This window comes from Lissotriton helveticus, chromosome 12, assembly GCF_964261635.1.
Source record: "Lissotriton helveticus chromosome 12, aLisHel1.1, whole genome shotgun sequence".
NCBI lineage: Eukaryota > Metazoa > Chordata > Amphibia > Caudata > Salamandridae > Lissotriton > Lissotriton helveticus.
The window spans coordinates 309,103,163-309,129,485 of NC_136073.1; the positions used below are offsets into that span (position 1 = coordinate 309,103,163).

General features: G+C 43.8%; 1 protein-coding gene across 1 annotated transcript in view; it reads right to left on the minus strand.

Moving 5' to 3' along the window:
- The window catches only part of BCO1 (beta-carotene oxygenase 1), a 236,689-nt gene that overhangs the window by 91,866 nt on the left and 118,500 nt on the right, over positions 1 to 26,323 (minus strand). The window contains exons 7-8 of the mRNA XM_078670768.1: positions 22,817 to 23,074; positions 15,651 to 15,756 (exon numbers count right to left, since the gene is read on the minus strand). Of these exons, the coding sequence (XP_078526894.1) occupies positions 15,651 to 15,756; positions 22,817 to 23,074 (364 nt within the window). The remainder of the gene's footprint in view (positions 1 to 15,650; positions 15,757 to 22,816; positions 23,075 to 26,323) is intronic.

The window sequence follows — 26,323 nt, forward strand, 5'->3', positions numbered from 1 at the left end:
TAGGTGAAAGGTTGAAATGTTACCTGCGCTTATATAGGGTACCTATATGGAATATAACACATGCAGGCAGCAGTACAGCCTGAATGGAGAACAAGCCCAGGCCCCCAATCCCTGGTTGAGCTTAAACCAGGACGCCAAAAAAAACAATCACAGCGCTGCGTTGCAGTGTTGTGATTGGTCAGGGGAGCATGGATGCTTACCAATTACAACACTGCAGTGCAGCGTTTTGATTGGCCAGGGGAGCCCGGTTGTTGTTCCTGAATCCTGGATTCCTGTCGCACGAGGAGATTAGGATCAAGGATCAGAGACGCGGGACCCGGCGGCAAGGTAAGTCTATACTTTTTATTTTTTTGTTTTACATTGCACAACCTCGAACACCCCCTTTGCCACCCGCTGCCTCACCACCCATGAGTCATGCTGGCCACCACTGCTTACAGTACTCCAGAGAAGACTGCTGAAATTGGTTGTGCGGAGTCTACACATTCAGTATCTAGTGATCTCCCTCATCTTCTTAGCCCTCTTCTTTAGCTCCCATTCACTTCTACGCTCTCAAACTGAAATATAATTTTAAATGAAAGTCCTAACTGTAGGCATTTTTTTCTCTTCGAAGACATTTGTGGCGATCTTCATATCTTGCTTCCTTGGCAAGGGTCTCGGTCATTGTGACATCTTGAAATGGATAGAATATACATTCATCAGCATTTCTCGGAAGTCTAGGTATCCTGTGCATACCACATAAAATGATATTGTGTTACAGGGGTCCCCTGTAAGATGTCCATAAATATATTGTTGTTTCCATACTCATCTAATGGGGCAACTGATATTCATTTCGGTGTGCCTCTACATCTTGTGTAAATCCTCTGAGATCTACTTCCTAAGACCATGTGTTTGCCCTTAACCGGGAACAGCAACTTTTCCAACGAGGTGCCTTTACGACGCAACCATTACAACGCAACTTTTACAACGAATTGCGCTGGGGGGCGCTCTAGGATAGTTGGAATATTAAATTAAACTATTCACTATCCAGTGCCCCCCAACGCAAGTCGTTGTAACGACTTGCGTTGTAAAACTTGCGTCGTAAAGGCATGCGTTGTAATAGCATGCGTTGAAACGACATACATCCCCCTTAACCCATCTCAAACCATCTTTAGTTGCTTTATTCATTGTTACCAAGTCAGAAAACTGCCTTGGTTGCTGGCTAAGATTCCTGCAGAATATTCTTCTTCTGTGGCTCTATTTTTGACTGCAAAAAGGTTATTTGAAGGTGAGCAATTGAGTGTGTTTTCAAATAGCTATTTAATTTTTTGATATTAGTCAACAGAAAATCAATATATCTTTTTTTGTTAGGGGTCACCATTTCATCACTGTTCTCATGTTAGTGATCCTCTGATGAGATCTGTTGATTTTACCAATCTGGTGTTTTTGGCTTGAGGTATGGCTGTAGGAGTTTTTGTTCCAAGTTGTTAGTAATTTTCTGGTTGGCTAGGGTATGCACCTGATCCAGGCAATACCGACCACTCAAGTGAGGGCAAATCAATTACACACCAAAGATAACCTGTGCTCACCCTTCGGTAGCTTGGCACAGAGCAGGCTTATCATCAGAGACAATGTGTAAAGCGTGAATGCAACACACTCATACAGACACAGGATGAATACACCACAAAAGAGACTACATACAGTATTATACAAAAATATATAGTATTTTGTACATAAACCCAGACTGAAATGACATGATCATAAATACTGTGCATACTATGCAGTTACTCAGATAGTACTTGTTATCCTAGAAAAGGCAAGAATGAAAACAATATACACCAGTAAATACTTTGCAAGTGAAACAGTTTAGATTATGATATGATATATATTATTTATTAGTCAATTAAAACCATTTACATAGCACAATACCAAACAATAAGAAAAAACATACAAAAACATGAAAAAATCTACTTCAGCCATAAAACCTAATTTTTCTGGGCCTTTACCTTTTCCTTCACCCCTCACTATCTATAGAAATAAAATTGCCCATAACAGGAGATAAAAAGTCTTGCGATGACTTGGTCAAGCAACAACAAATTTGAAGTACTGCCGATTAACCTTCTCCTAAAAACACTAATATAGGTGCTTAAGTGCAAACTCACACAGCAGGAATAGGTGATGTGCTAAGTGGACAATGGTTTTCAGTCAAATATGGTACCCATACACAAGACTGTGCTTTGATAAAAGCCAATAAGCAAGACGAAAGTGCCAAGTTAAGTAAAATGATTGCCTTATAAAGACGAGGTAGGGAACAGCCACTATAGGGGACCTTAGCAGCGATAAATTTGTAGCACTGCCAGGGCCGGACTGAGAACCAAAACCGGCCCTGACAAAGTGCTCGGCTGGCCCCCTGGGGGTGCGACCGAGCTCTTTGCCGGGGCCGGTTTTCGGCCGATTGTGTTACAGGGCCGATTTTGCAGCTATGCTGCAAAAACTGCCCTGTAACAAAAACGGCCCCCAGGGCCCAAAACCGGCCCCCACCCTGGCGGCGCACCAGGGGATTGCCCGGTGCCCGCAACGGCCAGTCCGGGCCTGAGCACTGCTGTTTAGGTTCTAAAAAAACACTACTATGGGTGTTAAAGGGCTTGTGTGCAAATTCAGTATATTAGAAGGAACAATGGTCCCAGAACAAAAGAGAATAGGTACACGTGATGAATATAGACTAAGAGTCAGTACTATATTCATTTCTTGTCCAGCCGGACAATTATATTAAATTAGAATATTTAGCAATTTGAGAACCAATACACAGGTGTGACACAAGCCTGCATCCAAACAAACAAACAAAGATTACAAAGGGTACACAAGGGCGAATTTTAACATAAAACAAAAAAGGGGCTCAGGCAAAAAGAGTTTTTTTGCATATTAATTGTCGACATATGACAAACAAAAATGCAGAGGGCACCAGCACACATCCAATTTACATATTAGGTAAGTGTATCAGGTGCACTTATAGGTCGACGACATTTCATACCCTAGAACATATACACAGAATCATCATCAAGACTTTTAATGTTGCCTGAATACATACCCTGAATGGGAAAATGATTGAAAAAGGAAAGAAGGGAAAAGGGAAAAAGAATGAGGATTAAAAACATAATTGAACGTTCGTGCTTGGTGAAAGCAGATGACTTCCACAGTGAACAAGCACTGGCGTTGCCAATAGGTCTCGCATTTACGCGAGTTTGAGCTATTGGCATTGTAAATGACAATTACTTTTATTTATGTTTTTGTTTTTAAAACGTAAATAAAAGACCTTCTCATTTACAATGCCAATAGATCTAAATCTCGCAATTGCGAGACCTATTGCATTGCAAATGCTTTTTGTTTCTGGCTTCTTTATGGTGTTATCAGTCGTTGGTAGGAGTGCGCTTTACCTCCGAGATGAGCGAGTACTTAAGATGGCCATGATGTATGCCTATGACTATGCTGACTTACTGCAATGTCAACTGAGATGTTGTTGGTGCAACTATGTGGAGGTTACAATGTGACAGAACGATCTGACCCAGCTGGGTAAATATTATAACCTACAACAGTGACAAGATGTGGATTATATCTGCAAGACGAGAGCAGTCTCCTACAATTTGTGGGTTAAAAAAAAAAACAAGCGCCAAAGAAAGCAGGAAACAATTAAAAACAAGGGGGATTGCCTGTTGTGAGCAGAGCCTGGTGGGGGGCGGGAATGCAAGCGAGGGGAGGAGAATGGAGGGGGAGGCAAGACAGAGGCAAGGAGTGCGGCAAATGGCCGGAGGGAAGCCGGAGAGACATGGGAGAAGCTGCTAATTAGGGGAGGAGAAGCCGCAGAGCGCACGCTGGGCGAAGCCCTTTGATGTGCTGTGCGGCCGTGAATGCGCGTGCTTGTTTGCTCACGTGATTCACGTGAACTTAATGAAAACCGCACGATCGAAACCCTTGGTTTCACGAGTTTTTTGAGCACTTGAATTCTCGCTCCCTCAATGCGCTTGCGCGCATTGATAGGTCGCGAGACCTAAAAAGGAGTGATGGCAGCCTGTAGAGTACAATTAGAACCATAATATTGTGCGCGAAGTATTAAAAAATTAGGGCGTGTTAGAATAGTACGAACCACATGAAGTGAAATTACGCATGCCTAAATAGAAGACTTCCACAATAAGAACAGGGCGTGATGGAGACCTTTAAAGTGCAATTAGAAACCGAATACAAATTCAAGCAGCAAGAGTAGGTACTATACAAAGTGGACAATGGTTTTCAGTCAAATATGATACCTATATACAAGACTGTGCTTTAATACTGAGCCAAAATGCAAAACAAAGGTGCCAATTTGAGGGAAGTTTTACCTTAACATGAAGATATAGGGACTATAAGGACCCTAGCAGCCCGACCATGCAATTTACAACCTTGTATAACTTTGCAGGTGAGATTAGGAAAAAAAAGCACATAAATCACAATATTACCATAAAACACACAGGGCGCAGTTCACCAGCACTCCTATTAAACTTTATGGTACTTAGTTTTACATGTAGGTCACAGGAATCCTTGTGCACCTACTACCCTTATTACAGTAATCCTGGGCCAGTTCCTAAATGCGGCAATTGGCGGCCTCCATCAAGGTTTCACCTCAGAATACTACTGCTAACCAAGTACCCCCAAAGTTCTGCCAAACAGGGTTGGGGGCACACACTGTAGATAATAGCGGGCAGAGCTTGCTTGGTCTCCAGTTTGCAGAATTATCACGTGCAGCTGCCTGCAAGAGCGTGGTGCAGCTGTAGAAAATACAAGGCTGCACACAGTACTTGGGGGGGATACGGCAACAGCCAAGGAGCGGGCTTCACGCTCCTGGAACCACGCCACAGGGAGCTCACCAGCAGAACAGGCAGTGCAGTGTCGGCTTCTTGGGATGGCCAGAGGTGTCTCCTCTGCCGAGAATCAAATGAAAGCAGTCTCAGGTATCTTCTTCTGGTGGTCAGGGCCTGCCCACCACACGTCAGTGGAGTTCCTCCATGCAGCCCTTGCCCCTTGAAGGGGTTTCCCTTGCAGCGTCTCTCTCCAGCTTGAGAGGGCAGCACTGGGAAAACGAAGGGTGCGCTGGACGTTCTCCCTACTCCTCGGACAGTGGGGGCACGCAATGGTCCTCAAGCACAAGAAAAAGCTCTCGACATGCACTGGTGGCAACTTCTTCTGGAAAGCGACCGGAGCACTCTCTGGGAACTTTGCACGAAATTCCTTTTGAGGCCACACGCCTCATTCAACAGCCACCAACGGTGGACTGAGACCCCAGGCACACCGATGGTGAACAGAAAAAACTCTAAGCACTTGTCCAAGGATTCAAGCGAAGCAGGGACAACCAGATCCTGGCGAATGAAGCGTTCACCACGCGCTAACTGAAGCAATAAACAACGCTCACCAGGCGCTGATTTAGAGAGCACAAGCGCAATTGAGAACAACTCTTTTGTAGGGCACGCTGTAGGAATAGATTACCATGGCAGACGTGCTCGGGGCAATATTTTATGGCCCTGAGATTACAGAGAACAGGGGGCAAGCCAACAAGCCCTTGGAGAACACTTGGGGCACAAAGAGAGGAGCAGGCATGCAGGACAGCCCAAAAGTACAGCTGCAGAGTGGCAGTCCCTCTAGCAGTCCAGCAGGCCAGCACAGCAAAGCAAGTAGTCCAAATGGCTGTTCCTCCTGGTAATACAGCAGTCCTCTGGCAATGGGAAGTTTGTAGAGCCAGCAGTGTCTGGTTACAAGTCCATGCAGTGTCTAAAAACATGGGATCAGAGCCGCTGTACTTATATGCAAAAATGTCTTTGATCAAGGGGCGACTTCAAAGGAACCCTGAAAAGTGCTCAACAATCCCTTTCAACCCAACCTTGGCTCCAGACGATTAGGAGGGGATAAATCAGCCCTTTGATTGAGGGCAGGACACAACCTATACAAATGTAAAGGGTGAACCACCCCTCCCTGTCCCAGCCCAGGAAGACTATCAGTATTCAAATGAATGCAGATGTATCCTCTGTCACATCCAGCTCTTCCTGTATTGTGGCTGTCTAGAAAATATGCACTAAGTGTAACTGTCACCCAGCCCAGACGTGTACTGGTGTCAGGTTGCAAAGCACAAAGACTCAAACCCAGAGAAATGCCCACTTTCTAAAACTTGCATTCTAAAATAGAAATGTAAAATCCAACTACACCAGTAAGAAGGATTTATCACCACTATTCTAAACATACCAAACATGGCAACGCCACTCCTTTATGATCAGGAATTACCACTTCAAATTAAATAAGGGAATTCCCAATGCTAGCCTTTGAGAGGAGTGGACCTCAAAGCAGTGAACGCCTAATAGGCTGTTTGTCACTACCAGCACATTTCACACATAAAGGCACATGTACTACCTTTTACTTACACAGCACCCTGCTAATAGGGTGCCTAGGGCATACCTTAATGGTGACCTATGTGTAATAAAAGGGGAGTTTAAAGCTTGGCGAGTAGTTTTGAATGCCAAGTATAAGTGACAGTAAACTGCGCCCACAGGCCCTGCAGTGGCAGGCCTGGGACAAGTTTAAAAGGCTACGTCTGTGGGTGGCACAATCAGTGCTGCAGGCCCACTAGTTGTATTTAATTTTCATGCCCTGGGTATATGGGATACCAATTTACAAGGGATATGCATGTAAATGACAAACAGGTTTAAACCAATCATACCATGTTTAGAGGAGAGAGCACATGCACTTTAGCACTGATTAGCAGTGAAAAAAAGTGCCAAGTGCCTTAAAGCCAACAAAAAGAATATCAGAAAAATAGGCAGAGGAAGGGAAAACGTTTGGGGATAACCCTGCAAAAAGGGCCAGGTCCAACACAAGTGGAAACTGAATAGATATCACCTCCTTTCATGTTAAAAAATGAAACAATGTTTTCGAAACTATATTTGGTCAGGGATGCAAATCTTAAACTGCAACCCTACCTTGGCAGGGGTCAAGGAAATATTCAGAGTTTTTTTCAGCCACTCAATAAATAAACCGCCTTTATGTTGGTAGCTTCCCTGCTGGTGTCTAGATTGTTACTCAACCTTCCTGTCAAGACTATTATTAATGTAAGCATTAAGTAACTGGTGCAAATGCTTTCATGAGTACTTTGAAAAGCAGCTAGTCCTGTGCTTGCTGTTTTGTATTGATAATGTCACTTTGCATTTCCCAAGACCTACCTCAATATTTATAATGGCCAGTACACATATACATGATCTGCTGTCCATGGATCCCCAGCCGTCAAAAGACTCAATATGGGGTTTGACTATTTACAGGCTTCTGTGTTCCCATGGATCAGTACATTACAGCCATTGGATTTTCTTTGTATAAGGGGCTGGCTGTCCTTTCTTTATTTTGTGTGATGAATACTCTGTTCACTGGGAAAGATAGCCACTTTATACATGCTCACTGATATCACTGAATGATCTCCTGTGATGACAGTGGCTCACCACCTCCCGTGCTTCATGTCCCAACCAGTCTTTTCCACCTCTGTTGTGCAGGCACTGATTGGCATTTGATGGGAATATCTACATCAAGTCTGCCTTCCCGAGTTCAGCTCCTCAAGTGTTTTACCTGTGTTAGTGATTTCCATAGGCTGCTCCCACTTATATATTCCGACTACCTCTATGAACCTCAATCAGATCAGGAAGGGGGAGTGTCAGACCCTATTCAGGAGATCACAGGCAGGCAGGGCTACTGGACCATAGCACCGGTCGTTGTACCCTTTTGCCCCTGCTGTCCCTCGGTCTATCATACTTTGGCTCTGCAAACTGGGCAAAGAAGAGCCATTTCTGCACTTGATTGTCAGGGGCAGAGAGGACGAACAGTAACAGACTTGTTGGGCATGTTAGTGTGGAAGTACTCAAGCTCATGATCAATAACATGCCCCAGCAGTGCAATATGATCAATGTGCATCCCACTGCTTCTCTTTGCAGAAAAGACAAGTACTATATTACACAGAAAACACAGAATTCTACTACAGATTCAATAATGCGCATATAACTGATTTGCAGGTGTAAGTCTTCGTGCTTTTATGGGTCTCAGCACCTCCCTCCTCTGATTCAGAATATGAGGTAAGGAGTACAGACGCAGATCAGGCTCCTTCTGTTTGGTCTTAGCACTCAGTCTCTCGGGCCTAGGCCCATCCCCTTTCCCCACCTAGTTCAAAGGAGCAACACTGGTCCACATTCAGCCCTCCTGCAGCAGTGGGATCTCACGAGTCGTAGGAAGCTTCCAGGAGGCAAATGGCAGTATTTCAAGAGGCAAATAGTAGTTTTTCCAGGGAGCTGCTCGGCAGCTGGCCGTACAGCTTGTCACTTGAAGGGTCACATCAGTAGTAAAGGCTTCTATTAGTGTTCTTTTTCTGGGTGGCTGGCTGTAGTTTGTGGCTCATTATGGGGCGTCTGTCGTTTTTTGACTCACTGTGCAGCTACATCTACACTCTGGTGAGCATCTTTTTTAGCGTGATGGCCACACAACAGCAGTTGATGATTTTTTTGGAAGCTGCAATCTTTGGCACGCAGTGCCTCGAGTCAACAACTTCAATTTTTTCCCCATGATTCTTTGGCATGCAGTTCTTGTTCTTTTGAACTGGACCTGACACAGCATCACATTTATGGAGAGCCACAGTCATTCAATCCAATGTGGGGCCCACGGGTCACCAGCAGGCTTTTATCCCGGCTGCTTCTGTAAGGCCTACCGCTAGGGCACACAGCTCCGGGTTCCAGGTAGCTTGGTAGCTGTGGTGGGGATAAGTGACAAAGATCTCATAGCTGGGTCACTCAGTACTGCCATTCCTTCTGCACCTGTGCTTAGCGGGTCTCTGTTGGATGGACCCTATGGAACAGTCAGTTCTGACATCCCTTCCAAAATCAGCTTCTTCTGCAGGGTTAGCACTTCCTTAACTTGCTTACAGGCAGGATGTCTTGGCACCCAGGGCAGTCCAGTAAGTCTTCCTTCAGATCGGATAACAGGCGATGTTCCCTCACTTCTGGGGAGTTGCTAGTCAGTGCAACAGCCCTTGGCTGCTTAGAAGTTCCTGAGTGCTCTACTGTTTACCCCCTCCTCAGTAGAAGAGACCACAGCAATGAACAATGATGGGTCTTGGGCTCTCAATTGTATACTAGAATAACAGACAGAAGATGTGTATTCCAGGCCTGCTTCCTTAGAACCGGTTTGGGTCAATTACCCTTTCATGTGTCCTGGCCAGGCCACCTTCCAAGCCTGGTCTTCATCTGCAATGCTGCTCTGCCTACCAGACAGTCTCCAGAAAGAGTGGAGTGACAGTCCTATATCACTATGATAGTCTGCTTGGTGCTCCCCTCCCAACTCAAGACAAGGACCAGAACCTATCATCAGGAAAGACCGGGTCAACGTGCGCGGGATTAGTGTGTGGTATGACTAAAAATCAAATACCAGGATGACAGGTATATGCAGTTTGGTTACGCAGGACAGGAAACAGGACTGTACATCATGCAGGGGACATTGCCGTCCCACAGGGAATACGGAGTAAGAGCAGAATCTGTGCCATCTTTTCACAGTGACAGGTCCTCAGCTAAGCAAAACTACAGTCCATGTGCCAATTCTTGTGATGTCTTCACTGGGTCTCACAACAGCAGTATCAGACCTTTGTGCTTGGGACTATGATTCCATCAAACTCACCCCCTCATGGATTGGGAGGGTTTCAATAGTAAGGTTTTCAAGTGGCCTCAATTCTGGACTACCAGTTCACCGCTATTTGTCACAAGTCTTTTTCCTCTGAAATTCTTCTCGGCTTGCCAGGCAGTCCACATTAATTTTATGTTCAGGAGGGTCATTAGGTTTGTAAATGTTCTCCGCTTTTTATGAAGGGTGGTGCCAGTCATCTGCAGAACATGATGGGGGCCCCTGAGTCTCCCTTATCTCAAAGATTTGAATTGGTCGTCTAATGTACAATGGAGACGCCCTAATGGGTTGGCCCCCCTAGAAGGTTGGGGGCCCACCTGCGCAGTGGGGCCTGCTTCTAGCCACTGAGTGATCCCCTCCCTCTACGATGATAGATAATAGACTGTTAACAATACTGTACTTGTTCAGAATAACACATTTTTTAATTTATAATTGTGGGTTTTTGGATGATTGATGTGCATTTAGAGAGGGCTTCACAAGAAAAACATTCCACTCAGTAACCTTTATGGCCACTAATCCATTTATTTGTAAGTTGTTATTCTTATTAGGATTCAGAAAAACATGTTGTGGCTTTATCAATCTAAAAAAGGATTTTGTAGGTGGGTGAGGATTTATATTGGACCCAATAATTGTGAGTTTTTGAGACTTTCTTCAGACATCAGCGGTTGCAACCATTAAGGTTTAGGAAGACAATAATGAAAAGTGACACAGATAGGAGCTGTAACTAGATGTTTGAAGTTGGAATTGTTACAACTCTCTCCATCAAAAACACTATGCCCACAGAAGTAGCGCACATCCCTGCACCCATGGGGGAGGGGTCACACTTAACAGCTGCCCTTCGTCATCGATCGCTGTCAAGAGACCGTAAGCCCAGTCAGTAAACCTAGGGCCCCAGGCAGTGGGAGCAGGCAAGAACTATACAGCATTAGAGATATTTTAAGGCATGGGCAAAGTGCAAGGGGCCCCTGTGAAGTAAACTTTCTTTCTATTTCACCTATAGATATCTTTGACTTTCTCTCTCTGCCCAGTGTCATGTTAAGGATTTTTGGAGCCAGGAGAGAAACATATTTCAACTGTTTTTGTTTGACTGCATCTCTAAAATATATTTTGGTATCATGCCAGCTTGGCCTTGCTAAAACTGGGTAAAAAAAAGTTTTTTATCGATAAGGGGTCTCGGATACATGTGTTGCCCAAGGCCCCCAAAGATCCTTAGGATAATGTTACAGGGAATTAACATGAGAGACTCACGACATGGCACACTTATAGGTGAGGAGTAAACCATAGGAGGGCCTCCCAGGTGCCCCAATCATATCTTCCAAGACAGCCTTTCCGTTTACGTAACACCATGGACTCTTTGATCTTTGGACTGCTCTCGGGCCGAGTAGCCTCCCCCATTCACTAGTCCATGACGCAAAGACTCTGCTGAGCGCAGCAGAGTGGTACCTGCTGAGCCCTGGGAATTTTACTCTGTGGATTCAAATGTAGCTTTTAGTTTAAACAAGTAAAGCCATGTTTTTTCCACAATGTTTACGTTTTTTGCAGAAAGTGAGTGGTTGCATGAATTGTGGGAGCAGTAACAAACTGAAAGCTTGAATTTTCACATAGGACAAGGTAGCAGCACTTATAGAGAATTACACATGGCCCCCCTGCCGTTAGAGAGTGTTAGCAGCTATTCTACGCAGTGGACAAGACCACCAGTCACTGAGGTATACAAGCACTCATGATGAAGAAAAGGGGTGATTTCTGAAAAGGAATGTTTCTGTGTATTAATTTATAGTAGAAATGAAGGGCCCAGCCCTGACTCATCCGACTCTCTGGAGCCACTGCACCTCCACAGCCCCTGTCACTTCAAAACCAGACAATCAATACACAAACCTAGAAGAGGCACACTAGATGGCTAAGCAAGAAAATACCTACTTTCTAGAAGTGATATTTTCTAACATAATGTAAAAATCACCCTCACTAAAAGATCTATTTTAACATTGTGAGTTCAGGCATACTAAACTTCTAAGGGATAGTTATGCTTATAGGATGTTATAAGCAAACTCCCCATTCCATCCGATGGGAACGGGCAGCCTTGCAATAGTGAAAATCGAAATTGGCAGTATTTCACTATCAGGGCATGTCACACACATCAGCGCATGTCCTACCTTTAACATACACTGCACCCTGCCCACAGGGGTACCTTGGGTCTACCTTAGTGGTGACTACCATGTGAGAAAAGGGAAGGTTAGGTCCTGGCAAGTGGGTGCACTTGCCAAGTCGACAGACAGTACTAGACTGCCCACAGGCTCTGCAATGGCAGGCCTGTGACTTAGTTTAAAGGGCTGCTTGTGTGGGTGGCATAATCAGTGCTGCAAGCCCACTAGCAGCATTTGCTTTAGGCCCTGGGCACACACAGAGCACTGTATTAGGGACTGACTAGTAAATCAGATATGCCAACCATGGAATCACCAATCCATAATAACAATTTACAAGGGAGCACTTGAACAGCAGTGGCAAAGTGCCCAAAGCATTTAGACCAGCAAAAATGAAGCCCAACACAGAGCAAAATAACAGGAGGCAAAGGCAAAAATATAGGGAAAACCCATGCCAATGATGCCAGGTCTAACTCACCCCCACACCCAGGGCACAATTGACAGGTGGTGAGGGGCCTCTCTGGACCAGGGGACCAGAAACCCTTATGCTCCTCATGGGATACGTGCCCTGTGGTAGGCCCCTGCCCCTTGCCTTTGATCCCTTTGAGTTCCTTTTCTCTCCTTTTCTACTTTCTATCAAAAGTGATGCAATACTTCAATGTAAACTATTAAGGCATTAATAACAAGTGCCCCAAATTAATGTCCATTATTTCCCTGTCCCAGAATTTCCATTACCGGGGGTGGCGCTAAATCCGGGACTGGGGTAATAACAAGGATTATACTTGTGGGAATCAGTGTGTCAGCTCTGATTCCTTCATCTGTTCACCCAAAATTTCACATGGAGATTGTGGCTTGTTTGAGCAGTCAAAATCTCTACATGAATAACCAAAACTTGTTATTCTGATCGGCCACTTGTAATGTAGGCCTATGAGTAAGTGTTCACTCTATTATGACATGTACTCTTTAAAAGCCATGATTGCTAAACACAGATTTTGTATTTGTAATGTAAGCAGGGACACAAAAATTATGGAACTCCAAGCAAAATGGCAAAGAGATGATTGTCCACTTTTTAGTGGCAGGTACAGGTGGTTTACGGTGTCACAGTGCAAATGCCCTCGCTAAACAATAAAGAGGAAATTACATTTATGACATTTTTTTGATAATGATCACTTTCAGTTTCTGTTTCAGGAAAGAAATGTGCATTAAAATCATTTAAAGAACTGAGGTACCTATGAAGAAAGGTATTGTGTTCGTTGACTTGAGTTGACAGATTAAAATACATCATTTATATCTTCCAGAAAGTCACAGAAGGATTCTTGGCAGGCACAAATAAATTTACTATTGTGACTCTGCGACAATAATGTGAAGTATTAAATCCCATGCAAGTGTTTTGAAGTGGTCCTTACAAGGAGGACTTTGCAGTCTTAGGGGCCGATTAGGATGGCGGACGGACTTGCGTCCGTCCGCCACCCCTGAGTAGGAGGGACCGTCCGCATGGGCAGCGGCGGTCCCTCCATGGCAATTAGGATGTGACCGCCAGGGTGGCGGTCACATCCTCTATTTTTAACATTGCGGCGGGTGCAGCTTCAAGCTGCACCCGCCGCAATGTTAAAAATGCATGTGTTGCATTTACATGCACAAAGCGGCAGGCACCGCACGGTGCCTGCTGCTTTGTGTACGCAAATGCAGGGGGGTACCATAGGTACCCCCCATGTGCACCCCCCACCCCCCATTCACCCAGGGGGCCCGCAACGGGCCCCCAAAGTGAATGTCCGTATGCTTTTCCATGGCGGAAAAGCCGCCGTGGAAAAGCATATTTACACCAACATCATAATATGGCGGACGGTGTCTCATAGACACCGCCTGCCATGTTATAGCTTTTCCGCCGCGGTCGGAAGCCGACCGCGGCGGAAAAGCGGCGGACGGAATTCCAGACCCACCAGCCATCCTAATTTGGCGGTGGGTCTTTGGAGTCTCCGCCGCGGTTTTTCCGCATCCTCCAGGCCGGCGGACACTTCCGCCGGCCCGGAGGATGCGGAAAAACCGCCATCCTAATCGGCCCCTAAATTTGTGAATGCAAACAAGCAAGTATGTTTGTGGGCATCGGCAAAATCCTATCTAATCACCCCCCACCCAGAAGTGGTCGAAAAGATACTAAAATAGAGGGCTGGGGTAGCTACCATTCCCGTATGGGAAGAGCAATGGATTGCTGCAACAGTTGTTGGAGGTGTAGGGGAAGAACTTTCTCAAGGGGGGGAAGATGGCTTTCTTCAAAGAAAAAAATAAATAAATGTGCAGTTGTTGGCTCCATTCTTCAGTGCGGAAATCGAAGCTTTCAAAATTTCCGCACAGGAAGAATAAGAGGCCAAAGGAGATGTAATATAACACTACTAGTAGTATGACTCGAAACCTGCAACTAGCACCCATTTCTAGGAGTTATTCAGAGAACGTGTGCTTTTTAATTTTTTTAAACATTTCTTTACAAGTTTTTTTTAGTATTGTCCAGTTGTGGGGATTACAAGGAAACAATTATGTGGAAATAAGTACAGAGGAATCATATCTATTCGGGGTTCTCTTAGAACAGTGGAAATAGTATACTGGAATGGGACCAAATTCTAAGAAAGAGAAGGCAAATGAGTAATATTCAAAATAATATATTATAGTGAGCATTTTCTCCACTCATGTCTTTCTACCGACCACCCATAGGATCTGGGATCCATCAGGGTCGAAAGGCCTTCTGCTGAGGGCATTTCTTCAAGGAACAATATACAAAGTATCCAGTACCATGAGGTCGAAGTTGCAGACAAAGCCATCCCTCCCACCTCAATCCCAACCTGTCCTGGTGCAGGGCACAGAAACTTCCCTCATCCACAACATGTATCTGCAGCACAGACTCATTATCTTGAGGAAGGTGTCCGCTCCCCGTTCCCTTTGTTCCAGTACACCCTTCCAACATGGAAAAGGACAAACAGGGAAGACATAAGGAAAATACCCCCAGAGTGCACTTATCTGGATTCAATCCTGCCCCTGGGCTGTGCAGTCTGTTCCCCCATCGGCCCACAGCGCATGTGTATTCTAAGAGGGGAAGTGCGTCTTCTGTCACTCACAGAAGCCTATGGTTCTCGTCTCATACTGGAGCCCCATATATTATCATACATGCATTTGGTCTTGGATCTCATATATCTGTCTTTCATATGTGTCCAGTTTATATAGTTCCTTCAGCCATCCTTGAAGAACTCCAGTGTTGGAGACTACAGAATGTGTGCTTTTATCTCGTTGCAGCCCTGAAACATCGTCACCTCTTTTAAATTAATGTTACCAAGTCAGTTTTGTCTTACCATCAGTTTGTTACACGTATGTGTGCATTTTTTGGATACAGAATTGGTAAACTGACTGGGGGTTTAATTTGTTATATATAGGTATTTCACCATGATGGTCATGTACCATTCACCAGTTTTCCTCCACCAAAACTGCTACTTTTATTGTATGCGTATCTTCATGATCTGACAGCAAAAAGTGTACTATTACCTTGTTACTATGCATAAAGTGTCTCTAGTTTCGTAAGAAAATACAAATAAAAACACAAGTATATGCACATATTGTGTTGTATTGTATTGTACTTGCATTTATATAGAGCTTACTACCCCATAGACGAGGCATCGAAGCACTTTTTCTGCGAGTAGTACACTACTACGGAACTCAAAAAGAATTAGTGGTGAATTAGTATAGTGATAAAGTATAGTGAAATATAAAGTTCATTTGAGCGGTGGGACATGTTAGTCTGTTATTTGGATTGAAAATGATATTGCTTCTTACCCTCACAAAGCACTTCAGGCTGGCAGTAAATGCTGTCATCTTTTTCTTTCAGTGCTTTTGCAGTGGTTGACGGGAGTTTGATGAAATTCGTACCAACTTCTGCATTCTAAAAATAAGAAAATACTGAAGTGTAGTGAAAGCTTCTTTCTTGTAACCCTAGAAAATCCTGCTGCTATTTTCCAGCATCGTTCTTTGTTACCTCAAAATGTATTATCTTAAAAAAAGTCCCTCCAGTGAGAATGATGCTATTTTTCAGGAGTACAGTATTTAAAAAGTTAATTGTCGTCAATGGTCCTGATTACGTGTTCTCCAGTAATTAACAATCCCTGAGCACACAATTACAAGTTTAGGAGTGCGATAAAATCCACATCTGCAGACAAATTTTGGCAGGTCATATATGCTGAAATTCAGCTGGGGAAAATCCTGGCAAATACTGGTACATTCACATATTGTTTCAAAAAAATTTTATTAAGCCTTTTTACCAAAAACAGATGTGGTTGTACAGCGATGTTAATGTCACATCATATGAGAGCGCCTACGTACAGACATCAAATTCTGTTCAGGCAGTTGTCACATAACAGCAACTTTTCAAAAATTTTCCCCATACAAAACAACATTAAACATCCCCTCAACACACCCAATTGCCATCAATGTCAGGACAGGGAGAAGAGTACCATGTGTGCGTCAGTTAGTCTGGTACTAAAAAGTAGATTTAGATAGCGGTAAATTTTGGAGGGTATTCCAGAGCTGTGGTGTGTTAGGTGTCTGGGGTCGGTCCTTACTAGGAATAGTGGAGGATTGGTGGACACTGCTGTCAGTGCGCATGTCGGTTTGGCCGGCCGTCTTAGGACGGCAAAACATGCTTGCGCACTGACATCTCTCTAACTCAGCTGCATTGCTGGGTGGAGAACAATCATTAAATCTAATGGAGTGGCCCAGTGACCCTCAGAACCTGGGTTCTAAGATATATACAAAAACAATGGTTCTGTTGGGAATACACACATTTCTTTGTCAGATTCAATTATTTATAGCCCTTTGTATATATTTCACAATAATATTCTTGGAAATACTTTTCAAAGTGTTTACGAAAGGGAGAGATAACGTAACCTTTTGAAAAGGAAAGGAGAAAACATACACACCACAGTTTTGATTTTCGCAATTCTTTTCTTATTTTGAAAATCAGGCATGAGTTAATCATAGAAAGAACTGAACAAGGGTCGTCCAAAACATTAATAACATAGGTATCACAATTACAATAAGGTGCTTAAGTGAGTGATAGTTACAAGTGATGACTGTGTGGTGAAACAATAACATATAAAGATATGTGGCATAAAAAGAGCATATCTGGGTATTCAGTTAAATGAAACAGTTTTATAGAGCGGGTAGAATAAAGGATAAACAGAAATACCAACTAGGTGTTTATTGGTTCATGTTTATGTCACACAGCAGAACGGATACATGGCCTTAAGATTAATTGAAGAAGCCATATAATAGAAGCATAAACCAGGAAGACCGATTCGTTCCAAATTGCAAACCCCAGGTACCGACAACAATTGTTTTATATAGTAGATAGAATTAGGAAAACATGTTCGAAAAGAAGTTATCTTGTTTTCCTATATACAGGAAATTACGAAATTAATGAAAATGTTGGAATGATAGATGAGGCCATCGTAGACGAGGCAATCGTAGACGAGGCCATCGTAAACGAGGCTGTTACATCCTGCTTGTCCATCTTCCCTGTCCTTCTTTAGTGTTTGTTATTACTTGCTCAGCATGCATCTATTATGTCACAGAGTGTTCTATTTGTGTATGCTTGAAAGGCAGAGTCAGTTACATCTTAGGCTGAGCATGAATCCATCTGCTCCTGGTGGGGTTTTACAATTGGACTTATATACTCCTTTACTATCAACTTGATCTGGAACATATCTTCAATAAATTATTTCTGTTCTCATCTACTGCATTAAGGACCGTTAATCGCCATACAAATTTGGCGACGAGGGACTGAACCTATGTGTGAAGGAAGAAGATGATTCAATGAGTTACTGCAACTAAGGAATTAAAGATTACTGCAACTGAAGAACTTCTTGATGCAGAAAAGGAAAAGGTATTTAAGGAAAGCACCTTGGTTAACCCCACCAGTGTATTTTGTGATCTGGACAGCCTGTTTCCCCAGGGTGTTTGAGTTCTAACTGCATAATTTGGACATTATTGGTCTGAGAACTAGGCGTTAAACTTTGATATGGGTCATATTCTGCCATTAGTTGTGAAGAAGTGGATGCGCAGTATTTATATACTTTTCAATATTACAAGTGAGAAAGCATCCTTGTTAGGAGAGAAAGCAGAGGATTTGTGCGCAGAAGCATCTGTCAACAGCTTTATTTTGCCGCGTTAAAGACTGTGTCCTGTATATATTTTACCGTGTTAAACGTGACGTTGTGTTTGACTTATTCACCGTTGGATTATACGTATAACGTAACAGCCCGACAAGAGGAAAACTTGTCAGGGGGAATGATGCTACTGTTAAGGAAGTGCCAGATTCATCGCTGCGTGTTTAACTATTAATGGAAGGCAGACCTTGTTTTATTTTGTCAAGAGGGGACAACAAGGCAAACTGTGAGTGCAGCGTTTCAACTGCTGTCAGAGACTGTCACGAGTCAGTTACATCTTAGGCTGAGCATGAATCCATCTGCTCCTGGTGGGGTTTTACAATTGGACTTATATACTCCTTTACTATCAACTTGATCTGGAACATATCTTCAATAAATTATTTCTGTTCTCATCTACTGCATTAAGGACCGTTATTTGTTACAGAGGCCTTCGTAGATGAGGCCATCGTAGACGAAGAGGCTGTAAAAGGCAATGATGATGGTGTTTTCCGTCGACGATCCTGTTGATGATGTTGGCTTCTTAGTCTTTACCTCAGGAGGTAAAGAAGACGCCCTTTTTGAAGGGTGCCATGATCAGAGGAGGTGATTTTGACGGCTCAGAAGTCGTCTTTTTTATATGATTTTTCTCCAAAAGCAAGTCCTTTACTCTCCTTTTCCGCAGAGTGAGGAGATTTTGAAGGACTGCGCCCATAAGACCCATGAGTGGTCTTTTTGAGGGCCTTCTCAGGACGTCCCCCTGAGGAATCAGTCTGAGGAGATTCTCTTCTCTTTTGAGGTCTCCTAGACGTTGAGGGCAACGCCTCATCACAGTAACTGGAGAAAATAAAAAGCCTCCTTTCTGGTCTTAACCATATTAAAAGTCGCCCTTCACGACCTCTCAAAAAACTTACTTGAGAAAGTGCGACATACCTTGCAGTCTTTGGCCTGCGGTCAGTGAGAGAAACAGAGCAGAGCAACTTCTTGGAACAAGAAGCACAGGCTCTAAAATAAAATTCTTTATCTTTAAAGAATGTATTTGAAGAAAATCCATAATAGAAAAGCAAAGTTATTTAATAAAGTGAAAATAAACACAGAATCTGAGCAGAGCTCAGAGGAGACTCCCTTAGCACAACGTGCGGTAGAAAATCTGAGAGACTGAGGCTCCTGACAGGAAGGTTCTAGAGGGAGGTGGTAGCTGATTGGCTACCTTCTGGAATGTGGTCCTTTTTACAAAAGGACATAGATAGGCTACTAAGGCAAGGCCCTTAGGCCTACTTTTCTCTATGTATGTCTATAGGACATTACTTTTCTATGTACCGGGGACTCCCGTCTCGACGACGGGGAATGATTCAGGCATGTGAATCTATGAAAGACACCCATAATACTGGATAAAGTGAAAATACATATAAGGTTATCATGTGTTATGAATTATACAATTATTTAACGTCTAATTGATAACTTGAACCATGCGCAAAACCCGGTGCTAATCTTTTGTTTCTAAAAAATAGTTTCCTTACCAGGGTTTATCCTGTTAGGTAGGGGCCCCTTTCTTCCTTACACTTGATCCTTTGTTCCATCCACAGTCCCTCCATAGCCTCTTACGTTTTTTGGGGTCCTAAGTGTGAGAAAGTGCCTTCTTGCTGCATGTCTGCCCCCACTTTTTGCTGAATTGCTGATGTGCTTTGACTGAGTGCGCCCTGGGCTCCTGCTAATCAGGTACCCAGGGCCTATGTTCTTTCCCTAAAACTGCATTGAAGCCTAAACCCAATCGGCATCTCTGGCCACAGGTCAGCCCCTGGTAAATGGTACCACAGGTACCCAGGGCACTGTGACCAGAGAAGGCCTCTAAGGGCTGCAGCACTAATTGTGCCACCCTTAGAGGTCCCGTACCCTTACACTCACACACTGCTTTTGCAGGCTACGTGTCTTGGTGCAGAACAAAGTGAAGAGCCGACATGGCACACATGTGTGCCATGCCTGAAACCCACTGCCCTGGCATAGATCAGTCATCCCTCTAGCTGGGTGCACTATACCAGTGGTGAGGGGGAATAAGCCCCGTACCCCTACAGTGTCTAAGTCCATTCTTAGACATTGTAAGTGCAGTGCCGCCATTAAGAGCATATGGTGCTGGGAGTTTTTCATTAAGAACTCCACAGCACTATATTGGCTACACTGAAAACTGAGAAGTTTGGTATCAACCTTCTCAGCACATTAAACCCACACTGATGCCAGTGTGGGAATTAATGAAAAATGCACAGAGAGGGCATCTTTGAGATTCCCCCTGAAAACTAACCTACCACTAGTGTACAGGCTGAGTGGCTGCTTTCAGCTGCCACCACCAAACATGTTTCTGGACCCCTGGGTCGAGAGCCTGCTGCTCTCTGGAGCCTGAAACAATGCAAATCCTGGGACGAGATGCCAAGCCTCCTCCCCATGGATGGGCAGGGTTCACGAAGGGGAAGCTTCAAAGGCTTGCTGCCTTTGTGAGCTTCCCCAGGCAACTTGCTGCTTCCAGCAGCTAGTCCCCACCGGTTCTGACCCCCAATTTTGGCAGGCGAACCGGAGGGAAAAACAAGTGAGGAAGAGAGGTGTGCCCACCTCTGCCAACCCCACCCCTCAGGTGGGGGAGGCAAGGTGAAGCACGACTCTCAGTCCCTGCCATCTTGCAGATGGGGGTACTTAGCCAACCAGGGACAGGTTCATTCCCCCTCCCACTGGAGGGTGGCATTATAGGAGGTGTACCCACCCCAGGGAAGGTACCCATTGGTCCCTTATTTTACCTACCTGTAACGCCCCTAAATCTAGTATTTAGGGGCATCCTTGGACCTTGCTGCCTCAGACAAGAAGAAACTACAAGGAGAAGAAGAAGAAGGACCGAACAGCCGTGCATCAGCTAACAAGAGGAAGATGCCCACTGACTTGGCCCCAGCCCTACCGGCCTGTCTCCACCTCGAACCTGCTCCTGCAAAATCCTGGTGTGTCCTACAGCTAGCAACCTCGAAAACCCTGGAGGAACTGCCTGCCTTCAAGTGAAAAGACTTTATCTCCCGTGAACACCGCGAATCCGCCCCACTCTGCACCCGTAGTCAACGGTCGAGCTTAAGTGGGCAAACACAACGAGGAGGTCACCCCATCGGTCCTGACCCAAGATTCAACAACCCCTGGCCTGCCTTAAGGCTTCAGCCGATGCATGCAGCCTAAATCTGGAAGGTCCCCCCAACCATGACCAGGAGCTGGTAAAAAGATCCGCCCCCAAAAGGCACACCTGCACCCGACGCCCCACGACCTTGGGTGCCCAAATCGATAGTGCCTAATCAACCCCTAACTTCCCAACTTACCTCTCGAAGGTGGTCGCACCCAGAAGACCTTTGTCCCCAAGCCTGCAGTGCATTTGCAAACCGGAGGTTCCCCATTGAAAACAACGGGGCTCCCGATGTCGAAACAGCACCCTGCACATGGTTTCGCAGAGGGTGCACCTTTGGTGCTACTTTGTTTCCCCATTTGCCCTGAGCTAAAGTCCAAGAGCTTTGCTCCCACAACCAATTGGCCTGCTTGTCAGCAGCCACCAACCGGAGGCCCCATATCCCCCATTGGATAACATTGGACCTCAGCCCTCTGCACCCGGCCACCCAAGTGCCGCTGAGGGTATAACTAGAGTGCATCCTTGACCCTGGGGGACCCCTGAGTCTACCACCAGAACCTCAACTCCGACTACCAAATACTTACCTCAAAACCGATAACACTATTTTCCTCCAGAGGATAATATTGACTGTTTTTCTGTGAAAAATCTCTAAGTGTGGAGTTTGAAAACCTAAAGAAATTCTTTAAAATTGTAATGTTTAACAAAAACTATTTTACTTACCTGTTTACGGGAAATGCCCCAGAATAGTATCCAGGTATATTACTCTGAGTAAGAAAAGTAATCCAAAAGTAACTGTAATCTTACTGAAAGTCCCATTCAAAGTATATGTACTGTATTCTGAAAAGCATTGCATTATCAGTAACACTACTGTAATCAAATCAAAGTACATTTACAATTGCAAACCAACCTGTTTTACAATCTGTATATTTACTGCAAAGTACGTATCACTTAACTGTGCCAGGCTTGCTTGGTTCTAGGAAATAAAATAACTAAAAGAATATTTTTGATACAAAAACAATTGGTCTGAAGTTCAGTCTTTGAGTGTGTGAATTAATTTGCTGACTGAGTGTGTACAACAAATGCTGAACACTGTCCTCTGATACTGCCTTACTGGATACTGCCTTACTGTGCGACCACACTACCACAAATTGAGAGTGAGGTGCTATCTAACTTTACCTCTGCCTACCTTTGGGGTTCCACTGGACTCTGTGCACACTATACCTCACTTTTGTATAGTATATACAGAGCCAGCTTCCTACACTAAGGAATGGCAATGATAGTATCTACAGAATGAAAAACAGGAGTTTTTGGCACCCTTTTCCCTTTTTACGCCTGATAATGACTTGGTGATGGCGGGCCGCTGAGATGAGGGGATAGCAAGGGCGATGCCATGGGTGCTAAAAGTCAAGCCAGGTGGTAAAGCTACTGCTCATGGATACTCTTAGCTTATATCCATGAAGACACTGAGCTAAGCAACTAGCCCCAACCAGATCTGAATACCAGGTGAATAGTGAGCTTGGGTGCAGTAGAATATACTCCACATTGTACACCTAGGGCTTTAAAGATTAAGGGACCTTGACACAAATTTTTTACAAATTGCTAGAGAAAAGCAAACTATGATCACATCCAATGATAAAAAATGAATACGCTGATATTACCTTGTCATGTTGCAAAGGAATCACGAAGCGCTTGCAGAGGGGCACGGAGGTGAGAACATTCTTTGCATCAAAGTCATCATTAAGGTTTGCCAAATAGAACATGTCATACAGACTGTTGTCTTTGTAGGAAATGACGTCAAAAACAATATGGTTATCCGCTTCGTAGGCATTGACGTGGTGATAAACCACCATGCAGTCTGTGTAGAACTTGGTTGAGAGGGTCTTTTTTGTTCGCTTATCTACAATGTGTATCCAGGTCTGGGGAGAATCAAGAGAGGAAAATGAAGGGTGAAAGATTGCACTCTATGTGTCGACAAACAACAAGGCAACAAACTAAATAGGCAACATACTTGGTAGTGCATTTATAAAACCAGACAGAAAAAAGTTGTGTTTTATATAGTTTCACATACCATACATTGGTTTTTCCACTCCTAAGCACTGTAAAACAAGAGGTGTTAACGCTAGAAAATGTATAAGTACTCAACTTTCTGTCTCGGAAGATTGAAATGTTGCATTGGCCTTGTCAGGATTTGAAGATGTGACTTGCAGGGCACACAGAATTTAACAATGACCGTTTAACTCGCTAAGCCATCTTTCCAGTATGGTAGTTCACGTCTTTAGGATGTGAACAGGCAACACATATCGAAACTGGAGATTCTAAAATGATCCTCACAAGCTCAGCTTTGTATATTTCCGACATACATACGAAGATTGTTTGTTATTACTTACTTTACAGATAATTAAATTAAACTAAATACAGTTGGATATACTAGACCTCAGTTTGCTCATCTCGCTGTTTGAATAGCTAACATTTGTCACTAAATGAGTAACATTTATCTAGTAGATTAGGACTTAATTTAAATTTATGTTTACAACTTCATTGTATTTGTGTTCAATTGTTTAAAATTTCAGATGTTACATTTTGCAGAATCTAACATAAATGGAGTTTTGCTGCACTTTGTAGACAAATGAAATCTCCATTCTTGTATTGGTTCGCCAGGGACTGAAAAACATTTATTTTGCTGAATATTTGCCTGGAAACGCTCCATATGGATCGAGTTTCCAATCGTTTATTTAGATATAAAGTACAATTTAATGGCTCTATCATAACAGAAGATTCTGCCTAACGAGGGCAAAGTGTTTTAGCAAAAATTGCCAATCCCAGGAGCCCGCATGGTAAGTCAGTGTATGCTTTGCTGTTGTAGACAACTATGTCTATATTTGGTCAACCTATGGCCATAGAGCATGCTTTTGATTGTACTTTTGATATTGTTTGAACCATGGTTGTAAATGTGTCTTACTCTGTTAACACGGAGAACTGCTTTTGAAAAGGTCTGATTTCCAATACTCCAGGGCTGGGTTGTGTTTCACAATATCGACTACAAGAATATCACCTGGCACAAACATGGTCTCCATAATTATTGACTACTACATCATCGTCAAGGAAAGTATAGAGAAATAAGTGAAAGTTTAATATTCTAACTGTACATCAGTTTCCCTTGATGACATAGTGCATGTCAATATTTTGGAGTTCATATTTTTGAATGCTGATGATAAAACATTAATATTGTGACTCAAAAGCTGGGCAGTACCTCCTCGAGGTAGAGGGACCTGCTTGGTGGTGCTGTATGATGCTCGGCTTCTTTGAGACTTCAGCTTCTGGAACCATCTGCTACCCTAAAACTTTCAGCTGGTCCTTCAGTAATGGGCACATTTTATAGATCTGTGGTCTATGATTGTTGTTTAGTGGTTCTTCTCCACTGCAGATGTTACCCATCACACTGGGGAGGTACAGTTATCACCACCAATCAAAATTGGCTTGTGGGTCCCTTTCTCAATCTCCCCTGGGGGGAGGGAGGCATCTGCTTAAATGGTTTGTGTTATTTATTTAGATGTATATAGTGTATCCAAAGTGCTGTGACAAAACATATTCAGCACATAGCAAAATTGGATACAGTAGCAAATCAATGTGAAAGTTAAGCAAGTATAGCCCCCACACAAAATGCAATAGTATACGGGATCAACCGGTCTACTGCAAAGGAAAGGGCCTAAGAGAAACAATACTCATCATATTGGATAAGAAGCTTCATCCACATTTTTGTCACATGCTTCATCATAGGCTAACTCAGCCCACCCTAATAGGATGATACTATCAAGATGTCTTCAACCTCAGCGATATAGAATTCAAGATAAGAGTGACTGGATGAAAAAAGGAATCCGGATTATTATGTAAAGCTACCTCTGTGTAAACTCAGAGACATTTATTTTTCAAGGAGGCTCGAGGGTTTGTCTGAAAGTAAAGAAAATTGGATGAGAATTATGTCTTTGTCTTCTTTCAAGGTGCTAACATGCTTCAGCCCATGAACTAGCCCAAAAGAGGCTTTCATCAGGGTGGTGGAGATCCCTAGTCTAAACACTAAGTGAACATTTGTACAAAGGTGAAAACGGGTTTTACCTTTACAATGAAAGTTGTGAGTTAACAGCTAAAAAGATATAAACATATTTTTCAGTAGAGTTAGATTTGTTATATGTACAAAGCTACACATGCATCGTACATATGCAGACCCACAGCCCTTATTGTTACAAGTAGGTGAGGCACCAATGAATGCATAACACACACACTGCTATGTGAGCAAACATGAACACACTCACACAGTGTTCCTATGTACCCTAACTCTTGATGATCAGACCACCTGGTCTCAGTGAAACTGACACACTCTGTAATCACACACTGAGGGAAATACAGTTTTAAAAAAGAAAACATAATTTGTATTGTTTTCTTTGATATAACAAGTACCGCAGTTGATCTGCACAGAAGTAGGATAAACAGTATACAGCAATGATGTACATCAGCGCAAGAGGTATTCTATATATTGTCAATTAATGGCACTAAGCTCCCTATTCCCACACCCCAATAATATCCCACTCCCCACCCATCTGGATCAACACTGGAAGGAATGATGGAACAGATGGTATCTAATACTTCCATGTGTAGTGTATCCCCATTGGATAATTGCGTGCTGTAGTGAGTGCTCAGCGGAGAGTACCCTAGTGGGATCCACATATGTATAAAGTAGTGGAGTTCTGAATTTTGTGGAGGAGGAATCATTCAAGAATCCTTCCACCTGGGGCCACAAAGAAAGTGTTATCAGGGGGGCCTGAAGTTAATGCTTCCAGCCATCTGAAATGGGCATTTTGCACAGGCCTCTGCGCTCTTTACTAACAAGGGCTATCTTCCAGGTCGGTCCAGTGGAGTACCTCTCTGTGCCAGGCTTGCACAGAGGGGTAGGCTTGCAATCTCCAGTTTTTAGAACACCGCTAAATCCATGAACCTCGTGGCCGCTTTGGCGCTCGACTTCCACCTGTACATACCAAGTATTTCAACCTTAATTGTGCCTGCATCAGTTCTGCCTAATGAGCACTGTTGGACTTGGCCCTTTTTGGCAGGTTTACCCCTGAACTTTTTGCCTTAAGCTCCGACATGGTGGTAGTGATTTTAGGTCTCTG